Source organism: Lissotriton helveticus, chromosome 4_1 (genome assembly GCF_964261635.1).
Source record: "Lissotriton helveticus chromosome 4_1, aLisHel1.1, whole genome shotgun sequence".
Lineage (NCBI taxonomy): Eukaryota > Metazoa > Chordata > Amphibia > Caudata > Salamandridae > Lissotriton > Lissotriton helveticus.
In genome coordinates, this window is record NC_136063.1 from 113806082 (window position 1) to 113825363 (window position 19282).

Consider the following 19282-nt stretch of genomic DNA (forward strand, 5'->3'; position numbering starts at 1 on the left):
AATCTCTACCACTTTGAGATATTTTGATCCTCCAATATAGACACAAGTTACAGTTGATGGTGGGCCAAAGGGGGCTTGGAGCTGTCCGTCTGCAACAGAAGACAGATGAAGATGAGTGGGCTTCCGTGGTGTTTGCGAGCTGATCCCTGACAGACCCTGAACAATGGTACTCCCAGATAGAGAAGGAGGCTATTGCCCTTCATTGGGGGTGCCAACACTTCCATTTGTATGTCTACCGGAAACCATTCTTAGTCACTACTGATCACAAGCTTCTCATTCCACTATTTGCTGGCACTGTGTCCAAACCACCACCTTGTATTGAGAAATGGATGCTGCAATTGCAGGACTACAGTTGCAAAACTGAGCAGATTATCTATCCTGGCATCTAAGTGAAATGAAGGAAGCAGAAGTAACTGAAGAATATGTGAGATATGCAGCTGACCCATTACTTCCCATTTCCATCTCCATAACTGACTTGTGTCATGCCACCAGTCAAGATGCCTGTCTGCGGAAGGTGTTGGAAGTTGTAAGGAGAAACGAATGGTGTTAGCTTCGGGACTCTGAGACAAGGCTTACCCCGGAAGCCAGAAAGGTAATTGAAATTCTATACCTGGTGAGGACATAACTCAGTTTTGACCCAAATGGATGCCTCCTTGGGTTCACCAGCTGGTGATTCCTAACTCCCTGGTGGACTGCGTGGTTGGGCTGGCCCATGCCGGCCATCAAGGGATGGTGAACACAAAAGGCAAGTTGTGGACAAACGTTTGGTTTTCTTTCATGGATAGCAAAGTCGAGGAAGTAGTGAAGACTTTGAGGTAGTGCCAAGCGACTAGTGAACCAAATTCTCCAGCACCCATCATAACAGAGCAGCGTCCGGAGGGCCCCTGGATGCAGGTGAGTATGGACTATGGAAGCCTCCCTGATGGAAAACACTCCATGGTTGTCATAGATGACTACTCAAAGTATCTGGAGGTAGAAGTTTTATCATCGTTGACTGCCGGAGAGGTAATTCTCAAACTAGAAAAGGTAATGGCGACCCATGGGTTGATTAAAGGAATCAGAACGGACAATGGCCCACCTCTTCAGGGTCAGGAGTTCGCGGCCTATCTGACCTCTCAAGGAATCACCCCCCGAAGAGTCACTCCAAAGTGGTGCCAGGCAAATGGAGAAACTGAATGTTTTATGAGGACATTGAATAATAATAACAGTGCTGTGGAGCGCCAGCAAAGACGTGCCGATGATCACAACAGCACCAGACAGCGAGCCAAGCTGTCGACCCTCAGGGTGGGAGACAAGGTCCTGGTTTAAAATAGACATCAGGAAAGCACGTTTCAGCTTCCTCTTGAGTAGAACCCATGGCACATCATTCACATTCAAGGTACCCAGATCACTGCAAAGAAGGGTCAGGAACGGATTATCCGAAATGTCTTGTTTTTTAAAAGTACCATGAGACCCCGAAAAATACACAGGAACAAGACATGTCTGAGGGTGAGGAGCATCAATGGGAGGACTGGACTGGGAGTGAATATCTCCTGCCTAGTTCCAGAGGCACGGATCTGTCCCCCAGGCCATCCGAGGGGCACTCACGAAATGTGGGGCAATCAGTGCCCACCCTGAAAGTGCCACTAACTGTTTCGAGGGACGTGGTCCCGTGCCGTGGTGAACGCTCCCACAAAATCTGCGAGGTAACCCGGCACTTTCTAGTTAACTTCGAGATTTTCACTGCTGAACTGATGTTGACGTGGACTGGAAAGGCTATGGGAGGGCGTAGTTGAAGGGTATTCTCTTCCCCATAATGTGTTACAGTCCTGCAAGGTGCTCTTCTGTTTTAGTTTGTTTGTTGTTTAGGAGGAATGTTATGTTGCATCTCGTGATACCATGTGGAACAGTCCATGCAATCAAAGGCCTCAACATCGCGCATTCGCATGCTTGTAATTAGCGCGTTGCCGTGAGGCGTCAAATTCTGTTCAAACACAACACTCACTACGTCACTCTCTGTACCCACCAAGTGCCGCTGTGTCATATTTTAAAACGTGCTTCCATCGGCCAACGGCCGTCGCGAGCAGTACCTCTGTAGGGGAAACAGCCACTACAACGAAGCCGTTTCCACGAATGCACTAACCACGCATGCTTTACAACGCATGCGTGGTTACCACTATAACCTTTACCACGCATTCCTATACTACTAAATACGTAGTAAAGGAATGTGAGTTAAAGGTTAAAAAAAAGGGGGTGCTGGGGGGGGTCTCCCCCCCCAAAAAAAAAAGAAAAAAAAAAAAAAAGAAAGAAAACGTACCTTAAACACGCTCATCTGTGCCTCTGTCCTTCATGGAAAGAGCCTCCCTAACAGACGTGATTACGTACGTGCGTCTACGTACTGCATCAAAAATAGAGAAAGGACCATTTAAGGAGTTAGAAGAAGGAGAATACAGTCGAAAGAAAATGTAAGTATATTTCTTAATTATAATATTTTATTAGGTTAGGCATAATTAAAAAAACATATATAGACTTGAATATTCACTCATGCAGTCGGTTTAACATGAAAACGCAAATATCATGCATAGTTAAACAACAAAAAACGTTGTTAAACTACGCGTGGTAAAGGCATTTTCGTGGTAAACCATATGCGTGGTAAAGGCATTCCGTTGTAACGCATGCGTGGAAAAGGCATACGTTGCAACGGAATGCGTTGTAACATCATATATTCCCTCTGTAGTGCTGTACACATCCGTTTGCCGACGCGGCCTCGCCCACTCATGAAAACCACCGGACTGCAGTGGAATTCGCGCCGCGGTTAAGAGGATAACATTTCCTATGTTGATTCCTCACAACCGAGCCCTTCGCTACAAGTCCATTATTAACTCAACTGGATTCAGCTAATCTTAGTATCCGAGGGACTTTAAACGTAATTTGAAATGATAGATTAACAGGTTTCACTGTGTTGCACTGAAGAGTCTGTTAGTATGTTAACATGTATGTGACGTGTATGGAAATGATTACCCTATTTGGTAGTCACCTCTCAGTAAGGATGAAATGTGGATTGTCGGTGACCAGCAATGCTTTCCTGCACGAGCTGTTCATCATTCTCACAGACGTGTTCGGCAATGTTCGAATACTAATTCCTTAATGTCATTCCTTGTGTTTTATCACTTTCTATCCATTGTAAATACTAACAATTCCCTTCTTCCCATAGGATGGAAATTATTCTGTATCTTCTGCTTTTGGCCCGGGTAAAAAGTGAAACAATCTACAGTTGTCAACCAGCTCCTTCAGGTAGGAGAAGATACAATCACTCCCAGGTATCGCTCAGCAGAAAGCCTGTTTCATATCTCTGTAAAGAAATCATTGAAATGGCAAACACATGGTTTTGGCAAGGTATTTTAATGTTATCTCACAAAATGTAGAAATGGACGCGCTGTTTATCTGTCTCCTGAATGAGCAGAATGTGGCAGAGGGCAGCTTCTCTGTGGAGAGAGGTGTGGTTAGTGGCAAAGCGTTCTGAATTGTTTTATGGTCAACATCTGTCCTTTAAACATGTGTGGAGAGATGAAGTAACGCTGTTTTGATTTCATTTCTAATAATTTTTGTTGGTTTTTTAGATTGTTCAATGCTGTAATACATTTTGATAAGCATGTCATAATTAGAGATAGATTTATTAGAGTGTCATTACAAGACATTTAGTAAATAATGATAATTGACATCAACAGGAGAAGAAGTTTATAAACACGGTTGTATTCTCTTGTTATCGCTTGTGCTTGAAGCGGTGTCTGGTGGCTCAGTGGAATCATGCGTCCAGTGGAGCGGACTGTGTTCAACCTCATGGTCACAGGTTCAAATTCCAGTAGCTCTATGTAGCCTCTCATCCTTCTGAGGTCGATAAAAAGAGTACCGTTTGGTAACAACAAACATTTGTTAATCACTGCCATACACCCTTCGGTGAACGTGTCCTTTACCTTATGCTTTTTCTCCAGTGTGGAGAGAGCCTCTACTCTCCCAGAGCTTTGAGTCATAAATATTTCACTGAACCAGATTTATAGTTTGTAAGCTATGGTACTGTATCAGCAATGTATGTGATCTAAATATGATTAGTTACTACTGAATATTTGGGGCCGCAAATGTGCAAGCATATAGCATGGATAGGCGCATGAGGGGACGGGGACGCACAGGTCTATGGGGAATAGTGTGAGACTGGATCCTGTCATGTGTCTTAACTTCCCCTGTCCAAGTCAAGCAAGAATAGCCACTTAGGAAATACTGGGACATTGATAAACTAGTATAGCAGCCTGGGGAAGGTCAATCATCTTTGAGACAGGGACACCACCTGCCACGGCCAGCTGTAACCTCTGCCAAAACTGCATTTGAATCTTGAGGGATGTAAATTACCACTGTAGATTGCTGACAAACAAATCCTGCTGAGAGGGATAGATGCAAAACCTGAGATACCGGATCCCTGCAATTGCCCAGGTCAATGGCTCTCTGTCCAGTCGTAAAAACCCTGGTGGGGTATCGGGAAAACACAAGTTCTTCTCCAGTTCACCCGTAGTCCCACTACCTGCTCAAAATATAAACAATCCACCAAAATGGGGGCCACATCATTCATGTGTGCTGAAGATATAGTGGCTTGTAGTTCACACCCAGTAACACTACATGCACCGCAATGTTAGTTTGAGGCCTATCTATCTCATTGCGTATTTAAATGTGTACCTTTTGTAACTCTTTTTGCCTAAAGGTTCCAAACTTTTAATGTTAGCAAATTCCCTATATTATTCACTTCCATAGCTGTACTGTAATGAGCAGGTAGGTTAATAGGACAAAATATCAAATACCTCATTTATGGGACCAAATATTGGGGCCCTGATTTACGGGGAATTAGGGTAGGCCAGCACCACAAGTCTTCGTGCTGCGCTGCCCCACGTAAATGTGAAAGGGCGGGAATGCATCACATTTATGAAATGCAGAGCATTTCTTTCCTTTATGCCTGCGCCTGGTGCACAATTTGCTGCCCAGCATCAATGCAGGAACTCTTGCACCCTGGTGCAAGGTTGTCTGTGTTGCTTGCTGCATTATTTTTGTGCAGGAAGGGGCACCTTCCTCCACAAAAACAATCCCAAGAGGCATTGTCCTCTTTCTGTGTGAGGCATAAGGTTTTCGCCCTGCCCCAGGTTTACATAACTAAGTAAGTTTGATGCAGCATCAAAATCCATGGCTTTTGCCGAAGAAAACCCATAACAATCCAGAAGGATCAGGGGCGTAGCTAGAGCCTGTACCGCCCGGGCCATCCCACAGACTGCCGCCCATGGCATCCGCGGCCCCATGACCGTGCAAGGCCAAGACTCGACTCGAATTTCGAATCTCACCCCACTGTCAAACCTCGTGCACAAATATTTCTCACATGTTCCACCAGAATGCCAGCTCCACCAGTCCACCAACCAGTGCAAGCAAGTGCCAACCATCTGAATTCGCAGCCGACGAGAGCCGCGCACAGAATCCCAGGGCCACTCGCCCAACCATACCCGTGTGATTCTTCCTAATACCTCCAAACATATCCGTCAGCCTGTCTGACTGTGATCGGCACGCGCATCCCACAGGCTCTCCCGAGGCCCGCCCAGAAACTATGCCATCACGCACATGCTCAGCTGACTCCAATGAATCCACAGTACAGGCCCGAGGCAATCGAGATCCGTGCCAGGGACTCGCACAACCCGCCACAGTCTGGGCCCATCTTTCACCACCACGATTCATGTGCCGAACGGCCTATGCCCCACCCCACCACCCGCACAGAACAATTCCACAGGTGGGCGCAGCCACCCTCAAATACTGCTCACCAGAGCATTCAACACACCCAATGCAATGTGTCCCCTTCCCACACATCAGTCCGAGTCTCAACTGCTCCCCTATCCCAGCAAGTGTGTCACTGTCTGGCAGCCACATCGGCATAGCTGCCAAGGTTTCAGATTGCTATGTGTGACATTTTTTAAATTGCAGTGCAATTATGAGTGACCATTCAACCACTATGAGTGACAATTTCTTGTGAGCAAAACCAAGCAATGAAGTCCATGGAAATGGATAAATATTACAAATTATACCCTTTTGAGCTGTGAGAAACTCGAAAAAGATCTTTAAACTGCTGCAGAGCACTTCCTATTTATCAAAACACATCTTCTTTTCATAACTAGGTGCATTTTGTACTGTGGATATTGTATGTGCATTCATTCTGATAGGAAAAGAGAAAACTATTAATCTCATCATGCAACGTGTTTAGGATTAACAAGTCAGGTTTCACAGTGTTACAATTCACATGAAACACACAACAGGAAGCAGCTATGGATTGGCCACATTATCATACTTGGTGTTAAGCGACCCTCAGAGGCACCCCCTGACAAAAATGTCATTTAAAGCCTTCTCCCCACCACAATAATAAGAAGCTCCAACCAGGCTTGGACTGGCCCAAAAGCAGCAGCAAATGCTGCTCAGTCTGCACATTCACCCTCCTGCCATTAAGAAGAACCTGAGCCTGACCAGGGTTGGATTGGCCTGTTTGGATTGTTGCTTTCACTATTGCTCACTGTTACTGCAGTAGGTTCCAGGTAGGTCCTACTGTACCATTCACTACAGGGTTACCACCTATCTGTTGTTTTTAATGGCATGATCAGTATTGTATTGTTCTGGCTCTGGGCCATACTTTTCCCTCATCAGTGCATACTTTGCAGTGTTCTGTAATCTGCAAAGTTAAAGATAACGGTCTCATAATTAAAGTAAATAAAGACAAATTCCATTGTAAAATATATAAACTTCATGAAGACAATGATTATTTAAATAATTGTGTCATGTTTAAGCTTTAAATCAACATGACAAATGGCCAGTATGGCAGTATTTATCAACCTTACCAGAAAGTGGGAAACGCTGAATGTGCTAGAATGGCTCCAGTGCTGCTCTCCATGTTGTCTCAATTCAGTGCTGCTGGCGTCCATAGCAAGGCAGGGGCACTGGAAGGGGCTGTCTCTCGGGGCACAAGGCAGTCGCAAGGCGATCAGCCGCAAGGCAGACATAAGTCCAGTTTTCCCCAAGTTAGTGGTGCTACAGGGAGAGGCTCTCTTGACCCTGGGGCAGAGGAGTCAGAGTGCGCAGCACAGACTGCTGATAGCCTGCAGTGTTGGTGTCTGGTGTTATGTTATGTTATGTTAATTGAGGCTTATTGAGCGCACTAACACCCGAAGGTTTCTTGGCGCTAACTGGAAAGACATGTGAATGAACGGAAAAGAATTTATTCAGGAAGGGTAAACAGAAGAGTCTTGAGGAGTTTCCTGAACTGAAAAAGGGAGTTGCTAGATTTAATAGTCAGAGGAAGGGAGTTCCAGAGCCTGGGGGCAAGGAAAGCAAAACGACGGCCACCAAATTTATGAAGTTTAAATTTGGGGATGACAACCAAGTTGCAGAGCTCAGTCCAGCCAGCCCAATGTTGTCTGTGTGAAATGAAGCCATGCCCGGTTCCTCACTAGCATCCTGGTCCAGACTGAGACTCATATTTAATTTCCCCGCCGAATCTGACCTGCCTCACTTCCTCTTTCTTCAGGACTTAACGAGGCACTAAGGGGTCACATCCGGATTTAATCTCGGGCCCCCTAGTCAGTCTCAGTGCCACGCGGCGCGCAGGACGCATGAAATATGCTGCCGGATTTATTTGCTACATTGTAGCACTCTCTGCCTGCTCCAGCACAGAGAGCAGATATTTAACTATTACTTTACTGAGCCCAGCTGCTGGCAGCATGTCTGCGGGGAGCAACAGAGCCGGCACACATGGATGGAAAATAATGTATTACTCCGACCGCACCTTCCTTCATTATTATTATTTCAAATGTATTTCCTGGTTAGCTGCAGTAAAGCCAGAGGCATAGCTAGACTGACTGACAATAGTGTCAGTAAGAATAAACTAAAAAGGACGCCACCCCCGAAATAGTGCCGCCTGGGGCGGACCGCCCCCCCCTCACCACACCCCCCTAGCTACGCCAGTGCGAAGGATTGCCTCTCTGCTGCATAGTAATGCAGCACATCATCTTGCACTTCTTTGTTTTACTCCATATGTATGAGGTCATGCAAAGACTTGCAAAGCCATGCAAAGTGGCTATCCATGTCCTCATAGATATGATTGGGAGGCTTGCATCATATCTGCAGTTGCAAATATTGGGAGACAGACATACTTGAAACAAAATTGTGATACAAAAATATGGTGATTCACAAATATAGTTGTAAAAAAATATATTTTTTAGATAAGTAATATGTTGTTAATATTGTTTCAATAATATAGATGCAACATTTTTTTTAGTATCTTATTGTGTTTTAGTACATATGTTAGTTTATGAGTTAATATTGTTTTTATCATTGTTAATAATAATTTTTAGTTATCTTAATCGTAATTTATAGTATTTTAGGTGGTGGCTAGGTGTATAGAGCTATACGGTGAGAAGCTAAGTAACAATTATTTGACAATTAATTATTAATTCATAAACAATGTATTTGTTCATAAATATTGTTAATTATTTTTTAGTTATATTTTAGGGGTTAGGATGCAAAGTTAACTAAATTATCATGAATTAACAAAGAATGAGTACTTTATTATTGATTATTTAATTTACTAATAATTATGGAAATTATGTAATACCTTTATATTTTAGTTATATTTCAGGTGTGAGAGGTTGGGTTTGCAAGGATAGAGGGTCACAAGCCGAGTGATGAATAATTAACATTCATTTATTTAATCATTTCTTAATAAATATTTAATTGTTAATTAATGATGTGTATCAAGCAATACTGATTTATTTTAGTAATACTTTAGTTGTGGGTGGCTAGTTTTGTGGGGGCCTTGGTCGGGACATTCATTAGGTAAATAATAAATAACAAATAATCATTCACTGTGTAACTGATTATTAATTGTGTATATTGTGTGATTCTGATGTATTTTAGTTATATTTTAAGTGTGGGCCTCTAGGTTTGTAGGGGTATAGTGTAGGAAGTTAATTATACTGTAAAAAGCTTTTTTTTTAACTTGCCTATATCTTATTTGCTATTTGACGAATCTTCACAAAAGTTTCCAAATAAAATGTCATAGTCAGTTTAGTGGTGCATGGAACATTTGCAGGTGATCCATCAAGCAGGGGCTGAGAGAAATGGGGGTCAAAAGTAAGATTTCCAGTGTTAATTCCGCACAAACATCTTTGAACACAAATTCAGCCCGAACCGCTGGAGGGACTTACAAGAAAGTGGGCAGAAGGGGAGATTTTTGTGTACATCCGTTCAATAGTCGTAGTTGTATTGGGCTAAAAAAAGATTGAGTGGGTGCTGTATGGAACCTCAGAGCCCTAAGGACCACCACCATCTGGGTCTAAATAACACCTAATGAGGGCCTGCCAGGCCTCCCTTGGCCATGGTACCCACCACCTCCCTCAGGCCAAATATTTATGAAAAAGAGGCTACAATCCCCCCTTCAGGGCTATATATGGCCCCGAGGACCACCACTCTTAGCTTCTGCTATGTTACTGGGTGCCCACTCCCAGGACATAGCAGTTTGATCTGATTTGGCAGAAGCTTTGACAGCTTCTGCCAAGGCAGAGCAAATGCAAATGCTGCTCACTGCAAATGAGAGATGTGACATTGATCCCGCTTGCTGTGAGCAAAGTTTTTGTCTGTGGTCAAGACCGCTGTCAAGCAGGCAGAAAAAATACAAAATGATTGCTCTGGCATACAGGGAGGTGTGTGTTTAGCAGCTCACTGGCTGTGATAGCAATGCTTGCTCCCGCAGGAGGCAGGGAGCTGGCTGGGACTGACAGGGCTTTGACGTTCCTGCACACAGCTTGGGGGGAAAAGACAAAAAAAAGAAGCAAAACAAAAGGTCAGAAACAAGCGGAAAGAGACAGAAGAAAGGTCATAAATGAGCAGATAAGACAGATTAAAGGTCAGAAATTAGCAAAAGAGTCAAAGTTAATATCAGAAACATGCAGAAAGAGGCAAAATATGTTATTTTATGTGATATTTTATTTCAAAGGTTTTATATAGCGCTGGCTAGACCCTGGGGTATCAGGGTGCTTTATATAAGCAGAAACAGTTCAGGAAAAACAGTTGTTTAGTAGCATAAACATAGACAAGCTAAACTAATACATATTGAGTTAAAAAGGGGCAAACAGCTATTTACATGATTAGAGGCTATCTAGAAAAGCGATTTTAGACAGTAACAAAAATGCAGGTTTAGCTCACAATTAAGTAAAAGGGGGAACAAAAATTCTGGGCAGATTAACAGGAAGTGAATACTTCATTAATATAATTGGGTGAGAATAAATTAAGGGAGAAGAGAGTTTCGACATAGAAAGATTATAGGAAGAGCTGGGGGCTAAGGGTAGGAGGTGCGGAGTGGGGAAAAAGTGGGGTAGGGTGAGAGTAAAACAAAGTGCTATGTAGAAAAAGGGGGGGAGAGAGGTGAAAGCCAGGAGCAAATTATTGGAAAACCAAAGGCAGGGGAAGCAGAATATAAGGTCAGGGAAGAGGATTATGGGCCCCAGTATTTGTTCAGAAGGTTATGTTTTAGGTCAGAAATAAGTAGAAAGAGGAACAATAAAGATCAGCAAGAAGCACATATAGGCAATATGAAACTTGAGCATAAAAAAGGCAGAAAACTAGGGGTGGGCATTAAACTCTGCTCTGCTGGTGAAGTTTGTGGAGTTTTCCCACTCCGTATACCACTTGGTACCTGGAGTTTGGCAAAATCTTCACCAATCGGGCCAGAGGGGAGTTTACTGGAGCACTGACCCCTAGACTTCATACCCAATCAGAACTGCACAAGGAGGCATGTTTGCATAGTGGCAGAAACAGGAGGCATTAGTAAACAACACAAAATGCCCAAACCACAGTTACTCAATACAATTTTTTGATATAGGGTAAGAAACACTTTATTATCGCTTCCCTGGACACCATTATTTTGTGTCAATCATTTTGTATTTTCTATAATTTGAAAAAATTACTGACAGAAGAAAGACATTGATTGCAAATATTTACAAATATTTACAAGGCTGGACTAATGTTAGCAAACATTAAAGGCAAAGACTAGACTATTTACACATTTAGAAATCATTAGAACACACAATAGAAAATATTCTCACATCAGACATTATTGAAAAAATAATAATACAAACATATCAATTACAAACAACAAAAAGCTAACAAACACTGAATGAGAGAAACTAGGGGTTGGGAAGATAAATGATTAAATATCTTGTATATTTTAGTGCTGGACCAGCCGGTCCTAGCTTTAGTGCAACAGTAATACTTTATATCTCCCAACCAATACTGCCGACGCGTTTCTAGACCAGACTGGAGTCACTGGTCTGTCATCAGGGCTGTATGCATCTTGTATCAAGGCTGCTCAGTGTTGAATTTCAGATCGGGTCTTTTGGGGGTCCGTTTAAATGAAATAACGTGGCCAAGCAGAGAAGCCTTTTACTTTCAGTAGTGCCGAGTGCTGGCAGGGTCCATTAAAAGCGGCGTGACCATCAGTTTGGGTTCTTGATTTAATCTCTCATTTGCGCATAAATGGAATTGTTGATTTCAGCATTCTGTGGCTGGAGCTGCTGCTCTGTACTGTGGGATTCGAAATTCGAATCCCACAGTACAGAGCAGCAGCTCCAGCCACAGAATGCTGAAATCAACAATTCCATTTATGCGCAAATGAGAGATTAAATCAAGAACCCAAACTGAAGGTCACGCCGCTTTTAATGGACCCTGCCAGCACTTGGCACTACTGAAAGTAAAAGGCTTCTCTGCTTGGCCACGTTATTTCATTTAAACGGACCCCCAAAAGACCCGATCTGAAATTCAACACTGAGCAGCCTTGATACAAGATGCATACAGCCCTGATGACAGACCAGTGACTCCAGTCTGGTGTAGAAACGCGTCGGCAGTATTGGTTGGGAGATATAAAGTATTACTGTTGCACTAAAGCTAGGACCGGCTGGTCCAGCACTAAAATATACAAGATATTTAATCATTTATCTTCCCAACCCCTAGTTTCTCTCATTCAGTGTTTGTTAGCTTTTTGTTGTTTGTAATTGATATGTTTGTATTATTATTTTTTCAATAATGTCTGATGTGAGAATATTTCCTATTGTGTGTTCTAATGATTTCTAAATGTGTAAATAGTCTTTGCCTTTAATGTTTGCTAACATTAGTCCAGCCTTGTAAATATTTGTAAATATTTGCAATCAATGTCTTTCGTCTGTCAGTAATTTTTTCAAATTATAGAAAATACAAAATGATTGACACAAAATAATGGTGTCCAGGGAAGCGATAATAAAGTGTTTCTTACCCTATATCAAAAAATTGTATTGAGTAACTGTGGTTTGGGCATTTTGTGTTGTTTACTAATGTTATTAGGTCTAGCCCTCACCACATTAAGGACCTAACCCCTTTTGTTCCCAATAGAAACAGGAGGCCGGCATCTGATGAGCTTTCAGCAATTTCACGGTGGGTGACCTACTTGTGGGATCAATAAGGGTGCTTGGCCTCGACAATCTTCAACAGCCAAGGGAACTTCATACCCCAAGCAGTAGTGCACTAGGAGTCCCCTTTAAAAAGTGGTTGAGAAAGGAAGCAGTGCATCAAACAGCGTCCAAGCAATTCCACTGTGGGGGACTTCCTTGTAATAACATTAGGATTTCTTGGCACCCAATGACCCTCAGCAGCCAAGAGGACTTCATGCTCCAACCAGTAGTGTACCAGGTGGCTTGTTTGCAGAGTTATAGAGGAAAGGGTTTGGTGCCTTCAATAAAGTCTCAGCAACCCCGCTGTGGAGGACTTGCATGTGGCATCAATAGGTTTTCTTGGCCCCAGACAACCTTTACCATCCAATGGGACTTCATTATTGATGGCCGAGCAATATTCCGCCCACTCACAGAACTGATCATAATTTGGCTCTGCAAGCTCCACCAAGGCCTTCAGAAAAGGAGCAGAAAACAAGCATAACCCACTCAGGCACTCATGCACCCACTCTCAGAACCACTTAGACACCCTCACATCTACTTACAGACCCATTAACGCATGCACTCACTCACAGATGAACTCAGACATGTACACCCACTCACAGACACAGTCATAAACTCATGCACCCACTTATAGAATCACTCATACTCTCTTTCACCACTCACAGATCTACTCAGAGACTGATGCACTTGCTCACAGACCTTCTCAGAGACTCATAAACCTAAAATAAAATGTAAAAACATAGATATTCACTGAAAAAAACAATTCTCTGGCTTGCTGGAAGCAGAGCATTTCCCGGGCTCGCTCACAGAGTCAACAACTAACTAATGCAACCACTTACACAACCACTCACTCACCCACACAGCCACTTGCAGTACCATTCAATCACCCACACTGCTACTCACACACCTTCACTTACTCATAGAGATAGTTACACATCAAATCAATAATCCAGTTATCCACTTACATTCCCATTCACACATCCATACAAGCAGTTACACACCCGCAAACTCATTCACCAATACAGCCAGTCTCAAAGACACTTAGGGGCCGATTAGGATGGCGGTTTTTCCGCATCCTCCGGGCCGGCGGAAGTGTCCGCCGGCCTGGAGGATGCGGAAAAACCGCGGCGGAGACTCCAAAGACCCACCGCCAAATTAGGATGGCTGGTGGGTCTTGAATTCCGTCCGCCGCTTTTCCGCCGCGGTCGGCTCCCGACCGCGGCGGAAAAGCTATAACATGGCAGGCGGTGTCTATGAGACACCGTCCGCCATATCATGATGTGTGTGTAAATATGCTTTTCCACGGCGGCATTGCCGCCATGGAAAAGCATACGGACCTTCACTTCGGGGGCCCGCTGCGGGCCCCCTGGGTGAAGGGGTGGTGGTGGGTGCACATGGGGGGTACCTATGGTACCCCCCTGCATTTGCGTGCACAATGCAGCAGGCACCGCGCGGTGCCTGCCGCTTTGTGCACGCAAATGCTGTGCATGCATTTTTTACATTGGGGCGGGTGCAGCTTGAAGCTGCACCCGCCGCAATGTTAGAGATAGAGGATGTGACCGCCACCCTGGCGGTCACATCCTAATCAGATCGGAGGGAACGCCGCAGCCCATGCGGACGTTCCCTCCTCCTCAGGGGTCGCGGACGGACTCAAGTCCGTCCGCGATCCTAATCGACCCCTAACTGTGCAAAACAACAACTCACTTACCCATACATACATTGGAACAGCCACTACCTTAACCATGTAGCCACTAACACACTCACTCACTCATCCATAGATCCCCTCACACAGAGACTCAGTGCCCAGAAAAGCTACTCCTCAGTTCCCCACCCATATAGCCACTAAGGAAGTCACTCACTCACATATATATCCAATCACTGATACAGCCACTCACACAGTCCTTCACACACCCATACCGCTTCTCACACATAATCTTCTTCAAGGTTTGTTCCACGTACACACCTGCTTGCACACCTACCACACTCAGACACCCATTCCCACACTGATACAGACAGTCACACACCCACTCAGATGACATATTTTCGAAACAGTATCATTCATTACTTGTTTAGAATGAATATTCATTTAAGCTATTGTAGGACGCTGACTCTCTATATAGTGCACTAAAATGGAGTACACTGTGCAGAGAGTCCAGTGATTCCCCAATGGTATGCAGAGGTAAAAGCAGATAATTGTAATGCTCTTTTAATGGTAGTGTCTGTGAACTTATCAGAGGGTAGTGCCAAACATTTGTTGACACAGACAGAGGCATTAGAGGCATTAAATGGACACACACTCAAGAATAAATCCGAGACCGATTTGTGAAAATAAAGACAATGTTAATGCTTTTTAGAGACCAAGAACACAGTTCTAAGATAAGTACTTTTTGAGTTATGAATTTTAAAGAGTTAGAAAATGTATCTAATTTGTTCAAAATTGCGCACTACAGGAATCAATAGGAAGAAACTAGAAAATGGCATACAATCAGGCAATGCTTTTGGGAAGTACACCTCCTCGTTGCAGGTTGATGTCAGAACTAGGTCCTAAGTTTAAGCATGAGAAGTTCAGGAGCAGAATACTGGGGTCAAAGAGAAAGGGGCCACTTGAAAAGGCACTACACAAATAGACTTATAGGTGGGTCTCCTTGGTGGAAGGTCACAAGGGCCTGGGGTCAACAGGAGCAGAGCTGGTTAGTCAGTGCTGGGGCTAGTGGGGCTGGCTGCAGAGCAAACAGGTCAGCTGGGCGTTGTGTGTCCTGTACGTCCTTGAGGTTCTCCTGGTCAGGAGCAGGAAACTTGGAGATGGTTGGCTATGAATACAAAAAATGTTTTTTAGTAATATAGTTTAATATATATATATTGTTTCCAGTGTTGGGTTATAGCCCGGCTCTGAGAAGTGTCCAGGTTCTTATTATGACTTTGTTGCAGCTACATGTAAGTGCAGAGTTTCAGGTTGTTGAGAAACACCCTATTGCTTTAATCAGTGAAGTGAGCCCTATAACTTCTACAAATGTTATCTATGTCAAAACGCAGACTGTTTTTATCAATAGAGCCCATGCTATGGTCTCTGAGGTAATAAGAAACAGCTTTATTAACATGCTTCCTGACTTATCAATCTGTGGAGAGAACTGATTTGACCACTTCGAATTCTGTCTTTTGGCATATATTAGAGTACACAAAGACAGTGTGAGGGAAAAGCAACATAATTTGTGCAAAGGTATCCTTCAAAGGATCCTACCCCAGTAAGTGTGCCTAGTCCATTTTGCCTTAATGCCCCAGCATGCGGGCAAGGGGTTGGAAATGTTGGTGCCAATTTAATCCTCTCAGCACAAACCATTTAATATCAACATTATGCAAACCCAAGTCTGTGTCAATATCTCTGTCTCGAGCATACTTGTTGCACCAGAAAACATAGCTGTGACCCACAATCCGTACTGTAAGTATTTTGAAGGCAGGTGTGCTAGGAATAAGTAGACATCTGTAGCTGAATAGGACAACTAGTAAAATGTAAGGCATCTAACATGGTGGACAACATGTTGTTTAAGAAAATGAAATAAGTCATTTGCTGTTCATAGACATGACATACCTAAAATAGGATGCATCTTACTTTCTAAGTGAGCTTTCTCTACCTTGTGGGGTGCCTCGAGGCTCATCCCTGAGTCTGACACTTTTTAATATCTATGTGTCGGACCTAGCTCAAGTCATCAAGCAATACGGGATGGGCCTTACCTCCTACGCAGACAACACCCAGTTGGTCATCGCCAATAACAATGATGGAGAAAATGTGGCGAAACTTTTTCAGGAGGGTATGCTGGCGATTGGGGACTGGATGTCCGCTAGCTCCCTTAAATTGAACTCTCAAAAGACTGAGGTCGTAATTTTTGGAAAACTTTCTCCCTGCTGGTCTCCTGTTTGGTGGCCTTCAACTTTTGGAACTGCGCCAAGTCCAGTCTCAAAGGTCAGAAATTTGGGAGTGGTATTTGACGAAAAGCTTAACTTTTCAACTCACGCCGATCAAGTTGCAGCCACAGCTTTTCATAAGTTGAAACTTATCAAAAAAATCACTCCGTTTCTACCTGATGTTGCAGGTAAAACCCTGGTGAGTGCACTGGTATTATCGTCAATCGATTATTGCAATGGACTATTTACTAGTGCACAAACCAGGGTCATTAATAAAATGCAATCAGTACAGAATGCAGCAGCTAGATTGTTAACCAGAACTCCTAAATTCAAACCTATTGCCCACACTATCCGCAATCTTCACTGGTTGACAATCAGAAACCGAGTAAAATTTAAAGCACTGTGCTTGGTTTTTAAGACTCTTCAGAATTCAGGCCCGCAGTTTCTTAGGAATGAGATAAGCCCATACCGTCCTCTAAGACAATTGAGATCAGCTACTTTGTTTCATCTAAATGTCCCCCGCACCAGAACAGTCTCTTGGGGAGACAGGCGGTTTACAGTTGCCGCAGCCAGACTCTGGAACTCCCTTCCTCTGTCAATTCGGAGCTACACTCTGCTATAATTCAGGAAGAACTTAAAGACTTGGCTATTTAACCAATAACTTGGCCGGTTTCCAATGTCGGAGAGTCATGAATTGAATCTTTAGCGCCAAGACGCCCTCGGGCATACGTTTGCGCTCTATAAATCTCATGAATAAATAAATTTACCTTTGCACTCCCTATACAACACCACCTAAGCACCATATACAACTTGAACATGTGTGGCACAGCGCCCGGAGCACATGACTTCACAGCATAGCACACACAGTTTAGGCCCTCGGTTTCATCCCTGAGTCCAGCAGCAGCTCAATTTAACAGCTTGAAACTTTAGGCAATACCTCACTTACTTTTCGTACCCAGCATTTTCACAGCGGTAGGGGTCGGTAGTTCAACGGCTTTACCTCAAGTTAATCAGTATCTCCGCTTATGCCCCCTGCACCATCAGACTCATAGGTGTGAGTAGTTAGCACTTCAGAAATACTGCATTGATTTGATACGCGCACATTTACCTTTGCACTCCCTCTATAACAACCCCTGAGCACCATACAAAAGCTACAATGTTCGAAACGAAAGTTTATCTAAGTAGCTATCACTACATGCTGACACTACTTGGCCAGATGTGGCACAGCAGCCAGACCACATGACTTCACAGCGTATGACACACAGATTGGACTCACGCTTTCATCACCAAGCCCGGCAGCAGCTCAGTTTAGCAGCATGAGACTCTAGACAGTACCTCACATATTTTCAATACTCAGGTCTTTCAGACCTGTACGGGTCAGTAGTTTGTCCTAGTAGTTATAAACACATGCTGACACTACTTCCACAAGTGTAGTGCAGCGGCCACGGCACATGACTATACAACATAAGACACACAATTTGGGCTCACGCTTTAATCCACGAGTCACGCACAAGATCACCTTAGCAGCTTCTGACTCTAGGCAATACCTCACTAAATTTCCGTAGCCACCACTTAAACACCAGTAGGGGTGAATGCTTCGCTTTGCACCCCCTTACTTGCTTCAATAGAATCACAAAATGGCGGCCAACACTTCCTAGTTGCAACAGCTTGCACCACTCGCATCCAATCAGCAGCAAGCTTGTGCTCGTAACGCCTCAGCCAATCAGATGGCAGAATTCCCAAATACATATTTCTGTAAATGTCATTATTTCTCAAAAACTACTGAACGTATTTACACCAAATAAACAAAAGCGTGCTTTCCAGACCAAGACCTTTCTCCCTGCCAAATTTGGGTAATTCCGTTCACCCGTTCGACGTGTAGCCTTGTCTAAAGTTTCCTGTGGAAATTTACATGGGAAAAACACGTTTTGGGACTCCCTTTTTCTCAGCCCCCCTTAAAGAATCACTAACACATCGACATCAAGCATATTGGAAAGAGGATCCAGATTAGGGGTGGAACAGGAAAAATACGTCAGTCCCTTTAAAACTGAGTCACAATTCCTACCCCAATTACCAAGTGACACTATTGATGTGTTTTCAGATACAGTGATTAAAGACTTGCTGGCATCAAGAACCAAGATGAACAACAAATTGGACTACAATCTTACGAAAGCACAAAAAGACACTTTAAGGTCGATACAAGAAGATAAAACAATATATGCAAGCTCTCAGATAAGGGAGGAAACATCATGTTACAAACGAGAGATGATTAGTGCATGAAGGCATACAGGCAACTCTCAGATGTATCTTGCTACAAGAAAGTAAACATGAAGCCTACCTCGTTTAAGTCTAACAGCATAGCTTCAAACAGGTTACCGATTAAGGAACTGTCTGGCCGGAGTAGTAGCATCCTACAATTCTTTAATTGAAATGCCCAGCAAAACAACTGAAGATCTGGTAGACCCATAGCCTGTGAGACAATTTCTTCCTTAGTTTCTTCCAGGACAACTTGATCCATTTAGCTACCCAGATAAAAGAGGAGATCTTGCCCTGTATTTTAAGTAATTTACCTTTTTCAAATACCAAGGGGATGTTATTAAAAAGGTAAGCGTATTTAGGGAGTACACACATGTATGTATATATGTATATATAAGCTTTATTTGGTGCATAATATATACAACCATAAAAGCATACTATTCCATAAAAATTTAACATTTGTAATAATCATTAAAAATTTACTAAAACCAAATGATTTACATTCATTCTGGCTATCCGTGTATAATTAATAATATAAGAACATTTAATCATTGCTAAATTATAGTATAGAATACGCATATAACGACATTTTAATTCCATAC

At 43.3% G+C, this 19282-nt stretch overlaps 1 protein-coding gene across 1 annotated transcript in view; it reads left to right on the plus strand.

Annotated features, from left to right (window-relative positions):
- LOC144827049 (pentraxin fusion protein-like) overlaps nt 1-19282 on the plus strand; it is a 640936-nt gene that overhangs the window by 14073 nt on the left and 607581 nt on the right. The window contains exon 2 of the mRNA XM_078685507.1: nt 3194-3273. Within this exon, the coding sequence (XP_078541633.1) occupies nt 3194-3273 (80 nt within the window). The remainder of the gene's footprint in view (nt 1-3193; nt 3274-19282) is intronic.